Source organism: Lissotriton helveticus, chromosome 3_1 (assembly GCF_964261635.1).
Source record: "Lissotriton helveticus chromosome 3_1, aLisHel1.1, whole genome shotgun sequence".
Classification (NCBI taxonomy): Eukaryota; Metazoa; Chordata; class Amphibia; order Caudata; family Salamandridae; genus Lissotriton; species Lissotriton helveticus.
In genome coordinates, this window is record NC_136061.1 from 1939905001 (window position 1) to 1939928372 (window position 23372).

The window sequence follows — 23372 nt, forward strand, 5'->3', positions numbered from 1 at the left end:
TGACCAGTCTCTCCCTCCTCTCAACGACTATCACTTATGTTCTCATTATTGCCTAAATATTGTTACCTTCCTCCATGCATCTTAACAGCATAGGGAACATGCTAAATCCTAAAGTTCCTGTGAGCTGTCATTTCCCCCCCTCACCTTCCGTAGACTCCTAGCTAGTAACCTGCTAGTGCCCTTTTCTTCTGGGTGGTCTTGGCCGTTCACATCCTACTTAGGTCCTTCATCTTAAGAATGTTCTGCTGGATATGGGGCCGTCCTCCGTCCTATCATCATCTTTACTGCCCTAGGGTGCTTGATTGCTTGGCTTTTAGACTGGTAGGAACAGCGTAGTTCAAATGTTATCTTTTTCACTGGACAGGTCTCCTGTGATCTCTTACATAGCTTGTCTTTTGTTCAGTGTATTTTGGGATACATCTTGAAATCATTGAGTTGTGCAAGTCCTCACAGTCCATGGAATCAGTCTTTTGGCTTCTCTTAAGATTCTGTCTTTTACATAAGATTGGACAGGCTTTACAAGCATGCCCCTTGGATGTGTTGAAGAGGTCCCGATTGATCTTTCATTTTGTCCACCATTCACTTTCCCGTTTGTCTTATCTACTGTCATGTTGAGTTTCTCAATTGCGTTCTCATTTATGCTAACTCGATCTCCCAAATGATTACACATTCCTGGTTTGTTCCAATATCTTGGAGAGCATTTTGGCTCAGACAGTCTTCAATTGTTCAGCTTCCCAGTAGGTTTTTCTTTGTTACGGGTGAATGTTTCGCTTTTCTTGAAGCTTTTGTTGCATTTTTTTCCTGTTGTACTAGTACCCTGTTATTAGCTTTGTTTTTTTTCTGGATGTTTCCTTCTTCCCAACTGGAGCGCAAGTCTCTTTTGGGTTTATTAAAATACGCTTTATTCATTAAGTCCTTTCCATTAATTTCTCATTTTCGTTTCTTTCTACCTTTGTTAATGATGAAAGGCACCTTTTAAATAAAGTTTTAACATCTGCTATATATATATATTTATATGTGAGCAAGGCCACACGTGGTGGCCAAAACGCGTCATACCGCCATGCCTAAAAGAATAAAATCGGATTAAGCACTAATCTCTGGAGTCCGTGTCCCTGTGGTGCTCAATCAGCGCGTTATCTGGGACTGGTTGTTTGTATATATATATATACACATATATATATACGTTCTGAGATCTATTTTGTAAGCATTTAAGAAATAGAATGTTATGTGTGTCGATGCCATGAACTGCGTTAAGAGATAGTCAGTTGAAGCCAAATAAAAATAGCAAAACTATGGAGGCCGGAAAATGGGAGATGTTGGCTGCAAGATGAATATCTGGAATCAGTCCCACTGTTTAGGTGCTCTTATTTTAACGGCTAAGTATACTGTCATTCCTCATGATTTACCTCTGGATCCAAAATGTTATTGTTTTAGATTATGGTTGCCCAATGGATCATTTCCTTCACCTTTTTTGCCTGTGTAAAAGCCACAAGACATGTTAACTAGTTTGCAGCTATAATTAACTATTTATTTTAATCTTTACATTTGTCTCTTCCGGCAGCTTGAATTGAGCGACAACCGAATCTCTGGAGGATTGGAAGTACTGGCCGAAAAATGTCCGAACCTTACACATCTCAACCTCAGTGGGAATAAAATCAAGGATCTAGGAACCATTGAACCCCTGGTGAGTTCCAATGATTATGGAAGTACAGTGTTAAAGACTTAATGAGAACATTGGACTTAAAATGACAGATTAAAAACCAGCTTCTCTGTCAAATTGTTTGTATGGGATGATGATCAGGAGTTGGGGAGTTTATAGTAACTTTTACTTCTTTTGACTGAGGAAAGGAGGAGTACTTCCATTGTTATCTTTAGAGTCCCAGCAAGCTTCTTGGCTCATGGACCTCATGAGCTGAAGGAGATTATCTACCTCTGTTACGTAGGATGTGCAACTTCAGCATCATTATCTAATAAAAAGACTGGATTTGAAGCTCTGTAAGGGGAGTAAACTCACAGTATGTGAGAGAGTAAAAGGGTAACTTCATTTTTGCTTTCAGTACCTCATGTCGTATAGTGCTATGAAACGAGTAAAAGGTAATGGTGCTACATAAATGTAATAAACCCAGTCCATCTCTTATACTTTTAACATGATCTGAAGCCATCTGTTATGACTTAATGTACAGTTATGAGGATTATGAAGTAAATGTGCACTACAACAGGGTTTTTTTCGTTGCAGAAAAAATTAGAAACCTTGAAGAGCTTAGATCTTTTCAATTGTGAAGTTACTAACCTGAATGAATACAGGGACAACGTATTCAAGCTCCTCCCACAGCTCACCTACCTTGATGGCTATGACAAAGACGACAAAGAAGCACCAGACTCAGATGCTGAAGGGTACGTGGAGGGTCTTGATGATGAGGATGAAGACGACGATGATGGTAAGTAGATTCCTTTACGTATTATTATTATTGGCATGCTTAATGTTTGTTTATTCCAATCCCTTTTTAGGTCGAGCCTAGGCAGCGTGCATGCGCTGTCTGCAGGACCTCTTGTTATCTCCACTATCGGCTTTTGTCATGCCCATGACTTGCCATTTGTTTGTTGTTGTGCCACTTAAAAATACAGGGTTTTCATTGGTGCATTGGGTCTGATTCTCCCGCCTTTGCGTGCTTGGGTCACACCCAGGCGATTTCACTCATTGTGTGCTTGCGTTGGCCACCCCAATACGTCCACGGTTCCTCCTGGTCATCCTGATCTGCCTTTTTATTTTTTAGGCTATCAACATTGTTTTAGGCTTTAAGGCCGTTTCACAGAGCAATGCTCTGTTCGGCACCTGCAAAGTGGCATTTTTGGTACCTACTGTAGCATTGTCGTTTCCCGAACCCTACCAGTCCTTCTCTAGTACTGAGCTATTAAAACATTTTCCCATAGGACCAGTGAACCTAAATGAATCCTCTCAAAATGTCTCTGTACAGAAATTATTGCCCACAAAAAACTACACCAAACCCAAATAGAATGTGCTGCTGTACCCAGTGGGATCTACCTCTAAAATGTGCGTATCTTTTTCAATTGGATATTACTAACCTAACCTAACCCCCATCGAGTTGTTCCGGGTCTGGAGACAATAGTGGTCAATCACCCCTTTCTGCTTTCCTTTTGCACCCAACTCATTGACACAATCCATCTCACAACAAATGTACTCCTGCATCTTCCTCCTCATTTAAACATAGGGTAGTGGCCTCATTTTCCGACTGACCAACCTACCAAGTGCCCCATGAGACATATTTGCTGTGCACCTTATGTAAGTAAACTCACTTAATGCCCACCCCTTCAAGCAGCTCTACCCGCTTCAAAGCTAATGTGATAATTTCCATTCATGAAGTTTACTGCAGCCCATTCTTCCTCCTCCATCTGCTGCACCATCTAACTCTTCCAAAACTCTTGAACACGTTCAACCAACACATCTCTAATCTAAAGATCTCTGCTACATATTTCATTCTGTCTTCCGTATAAAGTTCTGAAAGAATGCACTCTCCATCACCTCAGCAGAGTCTCCTATTTTCATCTACCCAATTTGATCCCCTTTGAACATTGCTGTATGTAATATGGTCGATCACAACAAACATCTGAACGCACCTTTTATCTTGGACGTCTCCAGGTTGGCCTTTGCACAGTTCTACTTCACCAGTTGTATTCTGTGCCATGTTTTCGGTCAACTCTATCCCCACCCCTCTAATTTTTGAAGTTCCTTAAAGCCCTGTTGCGGATGTTTCCCAAATCTTCATTTGCTTTCCCTGACACAGACGCGCTCCAATCCTGTATGATGGAATTCATCGGTCATTCACCGCTGGATGGTCAAAACCCTTCAAAAATGTAAATCATGTTTCCCTTCTCTAAGTGCTCTGGAATCGTTTCATATTCCTTTCCTTCATATTTTGTTAGCTCCTGTACGTGCAGTTTGAGACTTTACTTTTTTTGCCACCAGAGCCAACTTAAACTAGTACTAACTGCAAAATATCCTCAAGTTACATCCACCTCATCTTCTATGCAACCACAAAAAAACTCACATATTCTAACTATTTTCAAATGGCTACAGCAGCAGCCTTCAAAGTGTCACTTCTTGCTCCTTCTTACAGCCACTTAGTAAAGTTAGCTGTTTTGCCACCCTCTGAGATCACCTCTCCCAACAACTTCTGAACAGGATTGCTTATAGTCTTTCACATGTTCCTGTACAAGTTCTTGAGTTCGGTCTTTAACCCGTTGGATGCTGCTGTTGGCCAACGGCCGTCGCGAGCACTACCTCGGTAGTGCTGCGCACGTCCGTTGGCCGACGCGGCCCGCCCGTTTCTTAGAACATTCCGCACTGGTGGGGAACGTTCAGCGCAGCCAACGGGTTAAACTTGAAAATGGCCAATCTCCATCCCTCCTTTTTCAAGAAGTTCTATGAATGGTCCTTACTATTTTTACTGCTTATACAGAAGAAGAGTACGATGAAGACCTACCGCCAGGTGAAGATGATGACGACGACGAGGAGGATGAAGAGGCAGAAGAAGAAGAAGTGAGCGGGGAAGAAGAGGTATGTATTGATTAGTGATATTTTTATTGTACCTGTAAATTGTTGCAGGTGGTGGAGCTGACATAGCCACCTGTCATGCCAGTCCGCTCTGTATGCAGACGTTATGAGCCTGCTGTGGCCAATGTACTGCAGTCGATGAAAATGAATGGGGTAGCTCTCTTCGTCCTTGATAGATTCTTTCAGTCACTGTCATTCTCTTTTACAGTTGCACGTTTAATCAGTCTGAACCTTTCCTCGCCACACCATTACTTGGCACCTGTATTAGCTGTCTCTAGTGAGCCAAAGGATTAAATTAGCATAGGGTTGGAGTTTCCCTCTCATCCTCTATGGTAGGGTTGATGTATGCTAATGGGTTCTTTAAGGAGCGGCACTAGTGGTGAGTGCAAGGAGTTGGCATGTGTGACAAACAGGCATGTACTGTGAGAATTTAATGAGCGATGCACAAATCTAGTGAGCAATGAGCATGGGTGGACAGTTACAGACTTGTGCTCATGGGCAGTGTGGAGAGTGAGAATCTGGAATTGCTGATCAGTATGCCAAACGCAGTGGAATGTGAAGGGTGCGCATGAAGAGCAGAGGGAGAATTATAGGCAGTATGAGAAGCTGGTTTTTATAAGCACTGTTTTCAATTTGAAGGCATACTGAGAAACTTATTGGTGGGAAATTTTAGTTGGCATTTATCTGAAGTACAATACCCTAGCTTTGTTGTGTAGTCCTTCAGTTCCCAGTGCTTGTAGCCTGGTATATTTCACTAGCACCACATATACATCTGATATTCGAACAAGTGCTGTGAAGATAATGTTTATAGTGTGGGCTTAAAAAAAATCCTCTTTTGTAGGGTAAATGGGAAGTGACTGCCACATTACTAACATTAAGATATTTTAGTGATCACTGATTTCTTATTAATGTGAGAAACTAGTTCTTAAGATAGAAGCGGGAATTTTCATTGAACGGTCGTGTGGGTTAGACACATTCTACATTTTTCTTTGTTGTCAATAATGGCCCTTAGTTACCATTTGGTTTCTTATAGCCTAGTGGAGAGTCCTTAGATCTTTAGTATGAATCATTGCCAAGTATGATGATGTGACTAACTTCCTATGCTAAATTTATGCTGCACAAATTTAGTAGGGCAGTTCTTTTCTTACAGTCTCTTGTGCTTTTTCCCCTAATAGGAAGATGATGAGGATCTCAAAGACGGTGAAATAGACGAAGATGAAGATGAGGACGAAGCTGGTATGTTTCTGTTCACTTTCATTCTGCCCTGCTCCTTCTGAGTATTTATATTGGTTCTTAATCAGTTTCAGCCCTCAAATTATGAATTGTTGAGGGGTGTGTCGGATACTGGTTCCATAGGACTGGCAAACCTGCTTGTAATTAAAACAAGTACTGCAATACAATATCTGACTGTAGCCTTATTTTCCACATCAGCTTTAATCCAAATTTGTGAAGTATGGCATGCATTGCATTGTTCTGTGAGCACAAACACCACTGCACCCAAGATTTCACATTCATGTCCAAAATTGTTACATTTGCTATTTTGTGTGTTGTTACACAACTTTTTAGTCTACCTTATTTAATATTTACAAGCACCCCTACAAATTTGCTGGCTACCAGCATAATCTTGGTATTCAAAGCCACAGACCACTGCAACAAACTACATATCCACACAGCTTGTTACCCCACCAACTCCTAACCGACAATCAGCCAACCAAACCTCCTTGTCGAATCTACCGTGTGTGGCATTCCCCAATGTAAATATTTTAAATTGTTAAAGTTTTGTAATGGTTTTAACTGTTCCAGCATCACTTATCATTCATTCAGTCCCTACACAATCTCTACATTTACTCAACAAATCTGCTAATGGCTTGTGTACTTTTGGATACTGTTCTTTTCAACAGCATTTGTTGTCGAAATGCTATTGGTGTTCATACATAAATAGAAATGTTGTTCAAGAAATTGGGACACAAAAGGGCAAAATCACTGAGTGTCTTCCTGAATTATACATTTTCTGTGATGAAGTCCTCTATGATATTAATGAACATGAGAATATCTGCCTGTAGGTGCAGGATCCCAGGACACACTTGAATAGAACTACTATTTACAAAAAAAAATGTCCTTAAGAAAACGCCTATTAGAGGCAATGTCTGGTTTTTTTTTTAAATGAGAAAAATAAAATAGAGAACTCAACCAAAGTAGGAAATAGTGTTTGTATGAGTGCACACCCACGTATGTGCGCAAATTTGTCCTCACAAAGGGTAGGAAAGCGCATTAGCAATACAGTATGTTCATTACTTCTTTGGGTGCTTTTTTGGTCCAGTGAAATATGGGTCATCACCATAATGACAACCCGAGGCACCTTGCAAACGTTTTGCAATATACATTGTGTAGTTGACATTCTAATAACAGTCACTGCCCATTGTTAGAGGCACTTCACAGAAAACAGTTCAACAATATATGCCTCAGTACGTTCTTTTTCTAAAATTCTTAACTGCAAAGTAAAGCATTGTTTTCTACAGAAGCTGTATAGTCCAGCATTTCACTTCCTAGTTTAAATTAACAGTTCTTTGTCAGAAATAATAACTCCTTTTCAAGACACTCCCCAAAAATGTAATATAGGTAATGCGTGAAATGTTTTTGACGATACTTATAGAGCACGCAGACTTCAGCCTTATGCTTTGATGTCTGATGGTGTTTTTGCAAATCAAAGGCAACGCTTGTTTGATCGTAGTGATAAATCATGATGAAAACTAAAGAAAAGTTTTTTTGTTTTTTTTTGCACAATTGATTACTGTAAGTGGGACCAGAGTATAAACAAGGAATATTTCTCTAGGAGGTTTGAGGATATTATCATATCATATCCTGGTGAAGACCCTACAATCAAATAAATACCAGAGTCAAAACGTAGACATGACCTCTTTATTGGCTGAACATTGAATGTGTAGAGGCACAGGGCCTGTATTTACATTGTTGTCAGGGTTTTATAAGCCATTGCTGAACATAGTCAACATTGATTGTACTTTTGTCCAGTTTTCTGGCTGTGCATATTCACTTTACTCACCAATCACCTGTACTGTGCCGTTATATGGAGCACCTACTTTTATTAAAATTGCAACATTGTCTCTCTTTGCTTTGATTACCAACCATAGAAGCTTATTTAGTAACAAAATAGTTTTTGTATGTTCCTGCCATGTATGGCTGCAGATGCACATGCTTTGCATAGTCCTGCTATCTTATGTTAGGCTTGAACCTATTACAATTTGTTCAAATAAGTCTTTCGAGTTACGCGGTACCATGTGGTTCCTACCTTAGGTGGTAATATACATGGGTACCGACTGTTACATTGTTTTTCTCCACCATCAGGTTCGGGCTTGTTTGACAGTGCTTCTTGGCTTGAAGCTCAGTTCTTCGGACCCCCACGGTCGAATCTGCCACTTCCATCACCAAGAAGAACTTTTCTGCTTCTTTTTATCTCTTTCCGCTCCCTCAACGTCCTTTGGAGACTCCTGGGGCCATTGTATTTTCCATTGACGCCCTTTTAGAAATGCTCTCAATGTCACACTAAATACCCCTGGAGAGACCCCACAAGATCTATAATCTGACTCTTCTTTGACTGTGCCATCTGCAAGAAGACCCTTTTCCAAGGAGATATAGACACTGGGTCCACATCAGGATGAGGCAGTTCACTGAAGAGTCACTGTACATCTTTGGCAAAGTCAGCTCCCTCAGACTTGAGGAGTAGCAGGACACAAGGTCTTTAGACGTCCCCACCCACCAGCCTTGTCTGGTCGTCATCGATTGGCTCTTCCGAAGCAGAGAAAAACTTTCCATCTACTTCGCTTGACACCTCGCACAAAGTTGACGCCGAGAGCTGTGAATATGGTGAAGCCAAAGCACCTTTACCTCGCTCCAAGCTGCATGCTGGGCAGAGCACTTTCCTCCAGGGAGTCGAGTCCCATGCATAAGCCACTGCTGCCTACAGGTCCTCAGCTGTTCCCTATATCCCAAGTAGGCACCAAAGCAACGCATCAGAGCAGCCTAAGGGTTTGGACCTCCATTGGCTTTTGAGCAGAAGAAGCCTGTCGGCACAAAAACATTCTTCCATGGCCGACTCTGAGGTTTCTGTCTGACCCATCCTCCAGAGACTTCAAGAGGAGATTGACTAGAGGCAAGGACTGATGTCATCCATCCTCATACAGGGAGGACATGCCAGCACCAGAGGATGCTTTTGAGCCTGCACCGCCTAAAAGGAGTCAAGGCTTCTCCTCTGCCTAACCCCCCCTCCACCTCTTGTCATATTACAACAGTGCCCAGTGTGAGGAGATGGAGGGTCTTCTGCAGCCACTCCCTGGGGAATTCAGAACGCTGGGGAAGGAGATAGTCTCTGAGGGCAAAATTATTTCTGACGCCACCATATGGTCTGCTCTTGACGCAGCTGACACCAAAGCCAGGGGAGTCAATGCTTCAATTATATTTAGGCGGCACTCCTGGCTCTGTATAACTAGCTTCAAGCTGGCAGTCCAGCGGCATTTTATCAACTTGCTGTTCTACTGAAAGCACTTATTTAGCCTGCAGGATGATGAGATGCGTGAGAAGAACAAAAAGGACACTGACATGGGCAATGCTATGGCTGCCCTCCAAATCTCTACTCCTTGGGATACTCCTTTCGGAAGCCACAAAAAGGAAGAGTTCCAACGCCACCTCTCCTGACCGGACCCAGTTGTACCAAACGCAGCAGCAGGCCTACCACTAGCAAGGGGGTGGAGGGTACACACGGGGCACCTTTCAGAGCAGCAATTCTATCAATGGCAGAGGTAAAGGCACGCCCAGTAAGGGAGCCTCTTTCTCGATCAGTGGTGGCAACTATAGAGTCTGGCGGTACCTTAATTTGTATAAATGGCAGAGGTAAATCGTTTTCACAAATATATTTTGATTAAGAATTTACCTTTGTGTGTGTTGTTGTTCAGGCGCGATCCCTGGTCCACCACTGACTCTTCAGATTGATGTGGAGGGATAGACCGCCATAGCAGGAAGTGTGCTACTTCACTTCCGGTTTCACCGAGGTTAGCAGTCCAGCTGCTGGTCTCCACCGGCATATAAACCCCTGACCTTAGTCTGCTCCTTGGATTTCTTGGGACATCTACATGCTGAATGCACGCACCTCATGACCAGACTCAGGCTGCATTAGCGCTGCTCATGCCATCAGACACTTCTATTTAAAAACGCTGACGGAGGCTCACTTTTGAAAGGGCTCCTAGCGGTTTTTAAAATCTTTTTATTTCGTTTTGCACTAAATCGTTTTCACAAATGTATTTTGATTAAGAATTTACCTTTGTGTGTGTGTGTTGTTCAGGCGCGATCCCTGGTCAACAACTGACTCTTCAGATTGATGTGGAGGGATAGACCGCCATAGCAGGAAATGCGCTACTTCACTTCCGGTTTCACCGAGGTTAGCAGTCCAGCTGCTCGCCTCCACCGGCATATAAACCCCTGACCTTAGTCTGCTCCTTGGATTTCTTGGGACATCTACATGCTGAATGCACGCACCTCATGACCAGACTCAGGCTGCATTAGCGCTGCTCATGCCATCAGACACTTCGTTTTAAAAACTCCGATGGAGGCTCACTTTTGAAAGGGCTCCTAGCGGTTTTTGAAATCATTTTATTTCGTTTGCACTAAATCGTTTTCACAAATGTATTTTGATTAAGAATTTACCGTTGTGTGTGTTGTTGTTCAGGCGCGATCCCTGGTCAACAACTGACTCTTCAGATTGATATGGAGGGATAGACCGCCATAGCAGGAAGTGCGCTACTTCACTTCTGGTTTCACCGAGGTTAGCAGTCCTGCTGCTTGCCTCTACCGGCATATAAACCCCATGCCCCCTCTGGCACGCCAAAGGCAAGCCCGTCTGTGCCTGGACCTTGCCCAGGGCCCCTCCGCCTGGCCAAAAAGCCTCCCATCATAACGGCACTCCTTTGTGCTACACCTCTGCGCAGCTAAAGGAGATTAATGTAAATGCTGCCTCCCTTATTTGTCGGCCTCTGCCCCTCTCCATCTGCCCCACATCTTCACCTACACCATGTCCCTCCTGCACTTTTATACTACCTCCTCCCCTTCTCTCTACCTATTCCACCCTCACCTACGTTCCGGCCCCCCTATCGCTCGGCTCTCATCAATGCGCGCTCCCTTCCCAAACATAATCTTGAAATTATGGAGTTTATCATCAGTCAAGATCTGGATATTCTGTTTATAACTGAATCCTGGGGTGATGCATCCTCCGGCCCGGACTTTTGCTCGGCTATACCGGATGGTTTTTGCGTGATAAGACTAGACAGACCCACAGGCAAGGGCGGCGGACTCGCTATAATTCATAAAGCCCTATATCCTACAAAAATAGAACCTATCTTCCGTTTAGACTGTGAGGCATTTATGTACTCCATTGCACTTAATAATAACCAAGTCTTCAAAGGCACACTCCTTTATCGCCCCCCAGGCCCACGTAAACGCTTTCTCTCAGCCCTCGACGAAATGATCGAGCCTCTTGTAGGACCTTCTGATTACACCATATTAGGAGATTTCAATTTTTCCCTGGAATCCCCCACTGACAAAGATACCATCCAACTCACTATGGATCTGCAAGCGGTGGGATTACATCAGCTAGTATCAGTCCCTACGCACCAAGCAGGCCATACTCTCGATGGACTATTCACCAACAATCCTGATATTTCGTTGCTCACGGTTCTCCCCCTGACATGGTCAGACAATAACGCAGTCATTTTCATTCTTAAGGCCCACTACCCTCACCCGCCACAGTCTAAAGCTCATGTCTCTCAAACCACTCGAGACTGGAAAACCCTAGACATTCCTTTACTTACCCACACCCTTACTACTTCTCCATATAAGGTTTCCTCTAATCCCACCCAGGCATCCAATATGCATCATGATTGGCTTCAGGATGCTCTTAATTTGATAGTTCCTACTAAATCCATCTTCCCTACTCAATCCAAACCGTCTGCTCGATGGTTTTCAGAGGACCTCAGACTTCAGAGACAGTATTGTAGGAATCTTGAGAGACACTGGCGTAAACACTACAGTCCCCAGGATAAACAAACGTATAAAGACGCCATAGCCATATATAAATCTCCATTCCCTCATTAGGTCCATCTATTGAGGCATCTCAAGATTTATGTAATTCCTTAGCGGATTTCTTTGCTACCAAGGTCACTAATATATATTCATATTTCTCTTCCTTAACTCACCCTGAAGGTTCTGATTCCAATCCCCTGCCTACACCAGCCAGACCTACGTTTTCACATCTTCACACCGTCTCTGCTGAACTGAGTAGTAAACAGGTTGTTACAATCAAGTAAGGTACTCCCCTAGACCCGTGTCCACCTTCCATAATCAAACTTCTCTCCGAGGTCATTACCCCCTCACTCACTGACATTTGTAATTCCATGTTTCTCACAGGCGACGATCCTCAAATATGGAAAAAAACAGTTATTAAACCTTTGCTAAAGAAACCATCCCTTGACCCCTTAGAATCGGCTAACTACAGACCTATAGCTTGCCTTCCCTTTCCTGCTAAGATATTTGAATCTCTGATGAATCACCAGCTTTCTGAATACATCAATCAACACCAACTTTTAGACGACACCCAGTTTGGATTTAGGCAGGGTCACGGTACGGAAACAGCACTGATAAAAGCGTCTGACGAGATCAGGGCAATCTTAGATCAAGGAGGGGCGGCGGTCCTCATACTATTAGATCTCTCCGCAGCCTTTGACACGGTTGATCACTCCACCTTGATCAACTGTGTCTCAACCTTGGGGGTTAATCACCTAGCTAAGGACCTTCTTGCTTCTTTCCTGGCTAACCGCACCCAATCTGTGAAACTGGGCACTTTCTACTCGCCCATCTTCACCTTGCCGTGCCGTGCGGGGTGCCCCAGGGATCATCGCTAAGTCCGACACTATTTAACATCTATGTGTCGGACTTGGCGAGGGTCATTAAAGCACATGGGCTGAGTTTAACCACCTATGCAGACGATACCCAGTTGGTGCTGGCCGTGCATAAGGATGGGGCAGCGGTTGTCTCTAGATTCCAGGAGGGTATGCTAGCCATAAGCTCCTGGATGTCGAGGAACTGCTTAAAATTAAACTTGGACAAGACCGAGGTTATGACCTTTGGCAACCTTTCCCCTGGATGGTCCGCCATCTGGTGGCCAAAAGAAATGGGCCCCCCTCCAAAACCGGTTGTCAAGGTCAGAAACCTCAGGGTCATGTTTGATGACAAACTTTCATTCCACCACCACTCGAACACAGTGGTTTCTTCCTCCTTTTATATGCTAAAAAAAATCAAGAAGCTGCTCCCATATTTACCGGCATCTGTAGGAAAAACCCTTATAACTACCCTAATTTTTTCCAAGTTGGATACTGCAACGCCCTTTTTTTGAATGCTCAAGAACAGGTCCTAAATAAACTCCAATCTATTCAAAATGCGGCAGCCAGAGTTTTACCTGCCATCCCCAAATATAACTCTATCACTGCGGCCATACGTCAACTTCATTGGTTGCGTGTTAGAAGCCGCATAAAATTCGAAGCACTTTGTATAGCTTACAAAGTGATTCACAACTCAGGACCACGGTTCCTTAGGAATGCTTTTTTGATTTATACCCCCAACAGATCCCTCCGCTCATCATCTTCTTGTCTTTTACCAGTCCCACGCACCAGAACCTCTTCTTCGGGAGACAGACGCTTCCTAGTGGCCACCTCTAGGCTCTGGAACACCCTCCCTCTGTCTATTAAATCTAGCCCCACCCTTGCCATTTTCCGAAAACAACTGAAAACTTGGCTTTTTAACCAATGATCTCCTTCAGCTTCTGCCTGTCCTATGCGCCGAGACACCTTAGGGTATTTGCGCGCAATACAAATCTACTACTATGCCCTAGCAATCAAGTGTAGGTAAGCATTAGCATCTTCAGGAGGGACGAGCAGGATAAAGATCCGGATCATTTGGTGTTATGGGATCTGTGTCATATATGTCACATGGGTCTGGATCTCCTAATGTGTCTCCCATACCCCTAGTGTTTGGCCTAGGTGACCCTGGAGGTGTAGGATCTAGATGGTCGTGATGTGGAGATGCATGTGAAGGAGAGGATGGTGGAGGTGCTGATGATGGTGGAGGAGGTGGTGGGTAAGGATGATGGTGATGAGTAGGGCTGGTAGCCCTGTCCTTTGTCCTCTATTTGAGAAGAACATGAGTGTCCAATGCATCCTCAAAAGTAAGTTGCCTATTTGGTGGAGGAGAGGCCATTACTTGCCCAATGCCTTGGTGAATTCGGATCTTTCGCTTTCGAATGTGCATGGTTTGAAGGATAGGCTCGACAGGAGACATGGAAACTGTTGGAAAACGAGGCAGCATCTGTGACGCCTGCACAAATAACATGTCTACATTTGTCCTTCATTTGTAACCAAACACCCAATTGTAGCACCTGACTCTCAGAGGGTAGCGTTGCAGAGCAGTCTGAGGCCTACTCAAGGGAGGTGGTGTGGGCTAGTAATCGCCATTTGCGCAAAAATAACACTCAATAATTGATTGTCCAGTCTGTACTTTGCTTTATAAAAGTAAGAGTACATTTATTAAACACACACACTACTCAATACTATGCACCAATTTACAAATATACATAAGCTGTTGAAATTACTTTGTAACATTGCATAACATCTCCACCCCTCCCGCAGGGGGGTGGGGTCTAGTACCACCACTTCCATGTATGCACATCATCTTGCCCCCCAATGGAATTAGTTGAACATAACCTGGAGCAAGGGCCCTGCACACTGGCACCACCCCAGTGGCGTCCCCCTCACTCCCCCACACTCCCCCATTACCTCAACAAGCATTAAACAGGTTACACCTGCCTTGGTGTCACATGACCCTGACTGAGCATCTCCTACTCACCATACAGTATGCACCTCTACATCTTAAGGGCTCGTGACCTAAGCGCAGCCGCAAGAATACATGTTTACGCACACTTTAGAATGACTATACTCATAACATTTGGATATAATTAGCGAAGCATTGCAATTACAGCCCCTAAAGGCATCACAGATGATCACAGGATTAAGTAAATAGTCAGACACCCTAGCAGGAGTGTCTAGCCACTTAAATCTACTTTGCTTATGACATCCCCATACAAATTGTGAAATTCAGTCCCTACAAGGGAAATAACCATTAGTAAATGCATTTCAATGTCATCATACCATTTCACCTCCAGGGAATGCCCTTCTCGAGACATCTCCAACTCAACCCTTCAATCTTTGATGCACTTCTCAATGAACCCCCAGCTGTAGAACAAAAGTTCCAGTCTAAGAGGTGATGCAATCTTCACCGAGCGTTGAGGGGTTATTCTTTTTAAAGCCTCAAGAAACTTATGGTGGCACTTAGCTTTGTGCTGGGGCGAGACTGCGCTTCTCCAGCAGCTCCCCCCAGCACCTATTCGCACCCAAGGGTGACCCCTCTCCTCTGGGGGCCACCAAAATGCCAAAAACGATCCATTCCCCATGCCTTGCAAGGCATTATGGGGTGCTTCAAGCTCCTGCTGCTGATTAATAGATGGGCGGCTCTCCTGCTGTGCCGGGGAGAGCGGCGCTAACTCTTCGCCGCTTTCTGGGGCTTCGGTGGGGGGCCCGGTCCCACCTGGACCCCAGGTGAGCACAGACGGCTCCGGGAGCCCACCCCCGGCCGCTCCTCCTCTTTTCTGGGGCCCGGTCCCACCCGGGCCCCTCGCACCGCTGAAGTCTTCCCTTGGGGGCTCCGGTCCCACCCGGGACCCCCGCTGTCCTCCTTTGTTGGAGGGCAGCCTGGGGAGCCACCCCCACGGGAGGCGGACGATCCCTTCTGGTCTGCCCACTCCGTGCAGATGGGAGGACTCCTGCGGTCCAGCGGCACTCCCCTGGCCTCCTCCTCTTTGCTGGACATCTTCGGGGGGGAGGGGGGTGGCGCGGCGGCGCTCCCTCCCCCTCCATCCTGGCACTTCGGGGGATGGGGTCCTGGGCCCCTCCTGCTCTGTATGGGGTTGCGCGATGGCGCGCTCCATCGCCATTTTCGTCGAGGGCCAGGGTGGGCTCCTGACACCCCTTGGGGGCATTTTCATGGGGAGCGCAACGGCGCTCCCCGGCCTCCGTCTTCAGTGGGGGCCAGGGTGGGCTCCTGTCCCCCCAGCAGGGCACCCCGGCTTTACTTCTCCTTGGGGGCAGCCCCCGGGACCTGACCCACCTCGGGGACATCTCTGAGATGGGCGGCGGAGCCCCACGCACTTCGTCGCTGGTCTTCTTAGGGGTCAACGGTCGCCTACCTTCCGGGGGCATTATCTCTGCCCCTGAGGTCCGATCTGCCCAATTTTCGCGTCTTCTCCCTCCTGGAGGCGTCCCCCAGCCACTGGGAGCACTCTTGCGATCTTCACTGGCTCCCTGCGGCTCTCTTCTCCCTGCGCAGAGGCCTCTTCTTCTGCGCACCGGTCATGGGCTCTTCTTCTGGCGCTATTAGGGGCCGGGGGGCAGTCAGGGGTGTACTCCTTCCAACTGCCCATTGCTCTAGCACCTTTTGCCTCAGCAGACCACAACCCACAGAGAGCTTCTCTTCTTGTGCAAGTACTTTTTAAAAGTTGAGTAGGGGGCTGGCAGGAAGTCTCTGTGTCCTATCAAACAGCGACACATCACTTACCTGCCCCTGCTCCTTCCTTCTTGTCCAGTCTCTGGGTTGTTCAAAATGGCGTTGTACAGTGTCTCTGGACACATGGCCTCTGAAACCCAACTCCTTCCCCTCCTCACTGCCTTCCCTTCTTGATACAACCTGGTGCCTGGCACCCAGCGACAGCAGTTGACGGATTGGCTTGTAGCTCTACCTATCTTTTCTCCTTGGAGGGAATATCTTCACTCTGGGAAGAAAGGTCATTAATCTAACCTGCCAGGGCCAGACCCCAGTCAGGGACTCAGAGCAATATGACATTTCTGGACGACCCTAAAGCAGTACAAATATGACTTTAGACTCTGCAGAATACTCATGTTCACATCCGCTACACTGGACTTTAGTGCGTGTCTGGAATCTGTAGGCCTTGTGGAAGTCATTTTAGCCATGGGCCCCACATCCCCATAGTGGAATAATGAAGTGAAAACACAGTAAAACACTCTGACTTTCTCTGGCATGTTCCTTCCCAGGGTATAAAGCCTATTCCATGTCACCACCCAATTCTGCATAAGTCCTACCACACCATTCACTCAGTAGCTGCTCCTGGACTGCGCACGCTAGGAATCTCCCCTGCGCAGCCCCTACACGTGTGCACACGCATGTACACCCGTTTCTGCTTATAACCAGCACGGTGTCCCCTACTACAGCTGCTGTGCAGCGGCCTAGTCAAGCCAGGGGGACACCAGTAAAATCCCCATGCAGTCTCCTTCATTATGAGTGTACTTTTGGTGAGTCCCAGATTGATTATGAGGTCCCCCACAGTAAAAGCTCAACAATGAGGTGCTCAAAAAACGAAAAATCCAGGTGGCCCCTGCTGTCAGAACCACCTTCTAACAGAAACAGAGGGAGGCCTTGAAGTTTTTGGCTCTGATGGTTTTGGAACCGAAGAATGGTTCGAGGTTTGGTCTCTGACGGTTTCAGAACCAAGGGTTTCGAAGCAGGGGAGTGTTTTTTTTGGTCAGTACCGAGGCAGAAGCAGTCCATTGCAGAGTCGGTTCTGAAAATTGGGAGGAGATCAACACTTGTGCTCGATCCGAGAAGGTCGACACTGAGGATTTAACCTTGGTGTAAATTTTCAGTGTTGGCCCCGTAGTCGGGGCATCCAAAGTGTCTTTTCGGATCAGACCATGGCCAAATAGAGGTGCCAGTCTGGCGACATCTATTATTGGGAAAGGCAAGTGTTTAAAGTTCTGCTTGGGTTGTGGAGCAGGGTCTGGGGCGGTAGTACTCATGCACTTCCCGGGTGACTGGGTGTACTCTAGTTCCTCCTCCACATCGGAACCAGAGATTTTTTCCACAGAGAAAGCCCTTTCTCCTTCTTCCTCAGAAGGCTCCTCCTGGGCGTGCTTGCCCCCGAAAATGTCTGAATGGTCGTCTTCGCTTCAACGAGACACCACTAGCCGTCGAGTCCTTTGATCTCGGAGACTCTTTTTAGAACGGACACACTTGCAGGCGTTGCACTCTGTTGGAGAATGGACTTGATGGCACGGACTGTAAACCCTAGGCTGTGGAGGAGGTAAAAAGCAGCCTAGGTGTGAGCTAGGAACTCCTGTATGCTGTCCCCCTTTAACAGTCAATTGACTAGATAAGTGAAGGCACGAGTACCCTCTCATCTGAGATGGGCCAGTACCACAGCTAGGCATTTGGTGGAGATACTTGGGGTTGTGATGACACTAAAGGGCAACACTCTGAATTGGTAGTGCTGGCCACTTACCACGAAGCAGAAGTAGTGCCACATGAATGATATGTGAAAGGTCTAACATGGTCACAAAATTGCCTTGCTGCAGCAGGAGAATGACATCCTACAGGGTGGTCATAAGGAAATGTTCCAAGAGGATGTATCTGTTGATTGGCTTGATGGAACCATCCTTCTTGTGGATGAGGAAGTAGAGAGAGTAAATGCCTCCGCCCCAGTGTTTTGGGAGTGAGCACTGGCTCTATTGCTTCCTCGAGAAGGAGCACCTGACCCTTCTCTTACATTAGACAAAAGTGCTCTGGGCTGAGGGTGTGTGGGCAGAGTGGGATGTTGGGTGGGGTTTAAAGGAATTCCAAACAATATCTGTATGGATGACTGATATTCTCTCATTCTATTAGATTTGAGTGCCGCATTCGACACTGTGTTGCATAACATCTTGCTCAACGCCCTTAGGTCTCTTGGGCTGGACGGCACTGCCCTATCCTGGTTTGCATCATTTCTTGATGGTCGCCCTTTTCAAGTCTTTTCTGCTAAGGCATCATCTAAGATCTGCGTATCAGCATATGGAGTCCCACAGGGATCCATTTTAAGCCCCCTGCTCAGGAAATGGGTTCCTTTCCCCTACCTGTCACCCATGTCCGTAATTTGGGCATCATTATTGATGATAGTCTCTCTATGAGACAACCGGGGTCGAGTGTTGCTGCCATCTGTTTCACGATCTTGAGGTGGCTTCGTAAGATCATTTGGATGCTTCCTGCCTCAACCCAAAGCACGATATTCCAGACACTCATCACCTCTCGCCTCGATTACGGCAATGTTCTCTATCTTGGTAGCTGCCAAACGGTATTGAAAAAGCTACAGGTAGTCCAGAACTCTGCAGTACGCCTTCTTTGTCAAGTTCCTAGATGTGCTTCCATCTCGCCGTATTTACGTGACCTTCACTGGCTTCGAATTGATCAAAGAATTAAATTTAAACCCTGTGTTACATCTTTAAAATCAAACAAGGTGTGGCACCAGCGTATCTGCAAGAGCTCATCCATCCTTACATTCCTTCTCGTCCCCTGCGCTCTACAGCCCATGGAGACTTTGTGATTCCCAGATTTAAACTTGCAAGAATGGGAGGACGTTCCTTTTCTTGTCTGGGCCCTAAAATCTGGAATTCTCTTCCGGTGTCCCTGAAGAATGACCCGTCCTATCTCAGTTTTCGAAGAATTCTTAAAACCTGGCTTTTTTAGTAGCAAATGGTTCTTGACTGCTCTTGTCTAGCAATTTGTGTGCTAGGCGCCGGGAAACCCTTTTTGGGTAGCTGCACACGTTACAAAACTAATTTAATAATAATAATAAGGCCTCCCAATGAGGAGTCTCCCCCCAAGTCAGTGCTTGCTCCGGATTAGGGGGACAAAAAAGAAATACAAAATATAAATAAAAAAATGACCCAAGCTAGATTGTGAACATAAACACCATGATTATGAGTGTTGCCCTTTAGTGTCATCACAACCCCAAGTGCATCCTGGTAGTGTGTGGTGTGTTGCGTGTCAGGCCGTGTCAATAACAGTAGCCTAGAGGCAGGGTCTTATTGATAACGCGGGCACTCGGGAAGCAGCCGAAGGCAGGTAGCTGAGTTGTAGCTGTGGGCTGCTTTTATGGACAGCCTGGGGGCTGTCTGTTCTGTTAGGATGCCACCAGCGGCCCAGTGGGTGCCTGAGTGGCCTTTCTAGAGGCAGATGGGCGAAGGTATCACTCCCTTCTCTCGCTGGGCCGGCCCATTAATCTATGCTGATTGAGCGGGGCAGGGGTCCTCGGCAGAAGTGGTCTCACTTGTTTTCATGTGTGGCTCAGCAGTGTGGTCTAATCTGTGCATTTATTTTATCTACGTAAAGTTAATAAAACATGCCCCCACTCCCTTTCTTATCATAAAACTTTGCTGAAGCAGTGCTTTTTGGAAAGGCAATACGCAGATGTGGGCCACTTTTTAGGTCTCGCCTGAGCCAGCGCATGCGCTGCTCTGGCGAGACTTTTAGTGAGTGGACATTTTAAAATGCGACCACACGCTTGTGTGGCCTCAAGCTTGCGAGCACGCACTCAGCAGCCATCTGGCTTTCCTCGCGGCACCCTTACAGCGCGACTCGCTCCACCCCTCCCCCACCACAGAGCACCGATCACGATGGCTTTCGCGGCCGCGTTACTTTTACGGCCGCGTGGCCAATGGTTGTTATATTCCAATACCCACACGCAGCAGTCCTCTCTGCTTGTACCAGCCATCGGTCCCTGTACCTCGTACTTCCGCGTGGTGTCAGCCGTATCCTGTTGGCTCTCCAGTGATCTCCGCTCTTCTGGCTTGTGGATACTTTCCATGTTGCTTCCATGACCGGTGCTCGTTGGGGCTTCAGATACTTTTCTACCGCTTTCACTTCTCTTACCTCATGGTGGTCGCAGCCGCACTCCTCCCTCGCACCACTCGCGCTTGATTTCTGCTGGAGGGCCGCCACTTTATCGCCCGTGTCCAGGCGTCCTTCGTTTTGGTAGCAGCACAATTGCATGTGTCACGACCGTACAGGCTGTACTGGTTGGCAGAAAATGGCGGCTCTGCCGATTCCCTCGTCTTGGCCGTAAAAATGCCTGGCTCAGTGCCCTCACGCTGCTTCTCACTCCTGGCAACCACCGGAAATCAATATCCTGAAGGGGGAGGGCAGCGGGGCATCTGTTGTGTGCTGTAGGACTTCCAACACCCACAGTGGGCCCGCTGCCTATTTCCTTAGACCCACATATGGCAGGTCACTCTGCTTTGGCCATTGCCATCCCACGTTCCCCTACCTCATACTTGCGCGTAGTATCGGCCGTGACATGTCGGCTTACCAATGACCTGCTGTCAGAGCTTGCTGAGACCTCTCCCGCTTTCTCCCTGATGGTTGCTCGGAGCAGCTTCTCAGGATATTTCTGCCGCTGCCCATTACTCACGCCGTGGAGGCCGTAGGCACGCACTTCTCCCGCTCCCCGGCCCTACACGCTAGACTGCTGCTGCAGAGGGCCTTCACATTATCGCCCACCTCCAGACATCTTCCACACTTCTCAGTTTATTCTCCGGTGCTTTGCACTGTTTTTCAGGCTTCCACAGCCCCTTTAGGTGCAGTATAATGTTGTTTAGGCGTCTTGAACTGCAGGAGCCTCACTACTCTGCGGCCATCTTGCTAGCTGGCCATCTAGCCCCCCTCCCGTGGGAATTAGTTATTCAACTAAATTTATACCAGTAAACAAAACAAAAAAACATGGCAGCGTCAGGCAGTCAGGTGTTCTTCCCCATGGAATCCTTGAGCCAATCTCCCCTGACTTCTGATACAGACCGCCGTCTAACCCATAGTAGAGGGTCAACTGGAATGCAGGCGTGGCATGTTAGTCTAAAGCAGCTCAATCTGCTGATACAGGAATAGAATATATCTAATCCTGAATGATATCCAGCAGGCACACACAGCCCAGCCCATGCAGGTCCCCTCTTCTACATTCAGTGGTGCCGTGGGCCTTGTTCCCAGTATGCAAACCTCACATTCAAAAACTTCACACAGTGTCAGTCAGACAGTCAAGGGACCAGCCTCGGGTGTCAACGTAAGTAAGGTGTAGTTCGCTGCCTAAGATGAAACCACTGCTGTGTCTTCTGGCCTCTCATCTGACATCAGGTTCTCCAACATATCCCCCAAGCCTCTAGATAGCGTTCTGCATTCTCATCAGTGCAAACGCGCTCCTCGACCTCACTCAAGTAAGCCCTCCATTTATCCAACTGGGGAGGGTTGTAGGGTGTGTCCAGTGAATGGCAATGTGGCGTTTGCCAGCAAGAGTCTCAGGACGGCAAATTTTAATCGCATACCGGTCCCAGTCTTGGGGACCAGGAGAACGCCAATAAGACAATGCTTAGCTGATGCCTCAAAGCGACCCTTGTGACTTTCCGCAACACATGCAATACTTCTGTCCAGTATGTCCGGAATCGGGCACAATCCCAAGTCACGAGTAGGAACACCACTGACCCCACACCACATCGGGGGCTAGTCGGGGAGTGCGCCGCATTAAATCTCGACAGTCGTTGAAGTGTCAGATATGTGCTTAAAGCGTGCATTATTGGCTACCTCCCGGACCTATTCAAACGCTTGTCGCCACTACCCCTCCCTGAGTGGCACTGGTAGGTATGCCAACCATCTATTTTTGATTTTTGATACATCAACCATATGGTCCACCGTCAGGGCTTTATATATGCGGGAGATCAGCTCCTCGGAGGCAAAGCATCTTAATGTAAAAATCAAAGGAAAGCATTCAATGAAAACCAGGAAGTGATGTATCAGAGCCGATGAGGAGATGCTGAACTCTGTGCAGGTGCATGAGTGACTTCAATGGCTAAAACATTCCGAACGAAGATTAAGGCTACACTTGTGTCAGGTGAGGCAACTCAATCAGCTTTCTCAATCAGAGTTAATAGTCAAGAAAAAGGTTAGGTTAGAATCATTCTTCCTTTGGTGGTGATAATTTCTTTGCATTGGCATAGCCAATAGGTCTCGCCTTTGGGACCTTATAAGTATTTAGTTATGCAGCACAAAACCCTTACTGCTACAACATTAACTGTTGCATGGCTAAACACTTATAAGGTCCCAAAGGCGAGACCTATTGGCTATGCCAATGCTTGTTTTTTGGTGTGTCGGGACGATTTTTTTTATCCCAATCCAACCCTGCCTAGAGGTTACGCTTCACTCCTCTGTCTCCACACTCCAAGGAAGACAGCTTAAGCACAAAGTCCCATAAATCAGCAACACACGGAGGGAGGAACAGACAATAAGGCATCATAAGAAGAGACTCACAAGTTATCACAGGCAGAGGTAGAGGACGGTGGTCCTTGTTTAAAAATTAAAAAAAGGCATAATCTTCTTTATAGATCCTAGAAAATGTCTCATGGCCATCTATTTAAGAGAGGCTGCCATGAGCTCACATCATTACATTCGATACAGATAGAAAACGAGTAAGACATCTCAGGGGACTGGGCAACCATGGCAGTAATCCTGCAACTGCAGATAGCATGTTTAAAAATCATGGCACAGTCAACTCAGCCTTTTTCTTTTTCATTTTCATTGGGTAATAACATTGACTCGTGTCACCTTATTTACAGTGCTTAGAAACACAACCTTCTTAACGTTATAGAAAATGAGCTCTTTCAATTTTCCTCATCGAGCTGTTTCCATATTCCAGTAATCTAAATATGCTGGAGACCCACCGCTTCCATGATTTATATGTGATAAATAATCTTGTTGTCTGGATCACAGGAAGTACATAACATACCCAGTGTGCTATTTACCTGCATGTAAGATGACGTCTTCTCAC

The 23372-nt window shown here is 46.3% G+C and overlaps 1 protein-coding gene across 3 annotated transcripts in view; it reads left to right on the forward strand.

Annotated features, from left to right (window-relative positions):
* The window catches only part of ANP32A (acidic nuclear phosphoprotein 32 family member A), a 109858-nt gene that overhangs the window by 84826 nt on the left and 1660 nt on the right, over window positions 1-23372 (forward strand). For all 3 annotated transcript variants that reach the window (XM_078683009.1, XM_078683010.1, XM_078683008.1), the window contains exons 3-6: window positions 1562-1684; window positions 2237-2438; window positions 4479-4576; window positions 5749-5809. In XM_078683009.1, coding sequence (XP_078539135.1) covers window positions 1562-1684; window positions 2237-2438; window positions 4479-4576; window positions 5749-5809 — 484 coding nt within the window. The remainder of the gene's footprint in view (window positions 1-1561; window positions 1685-2236; window positions 2439-4478; window positions 4577-5748; window positions 5810-23372) is intronic.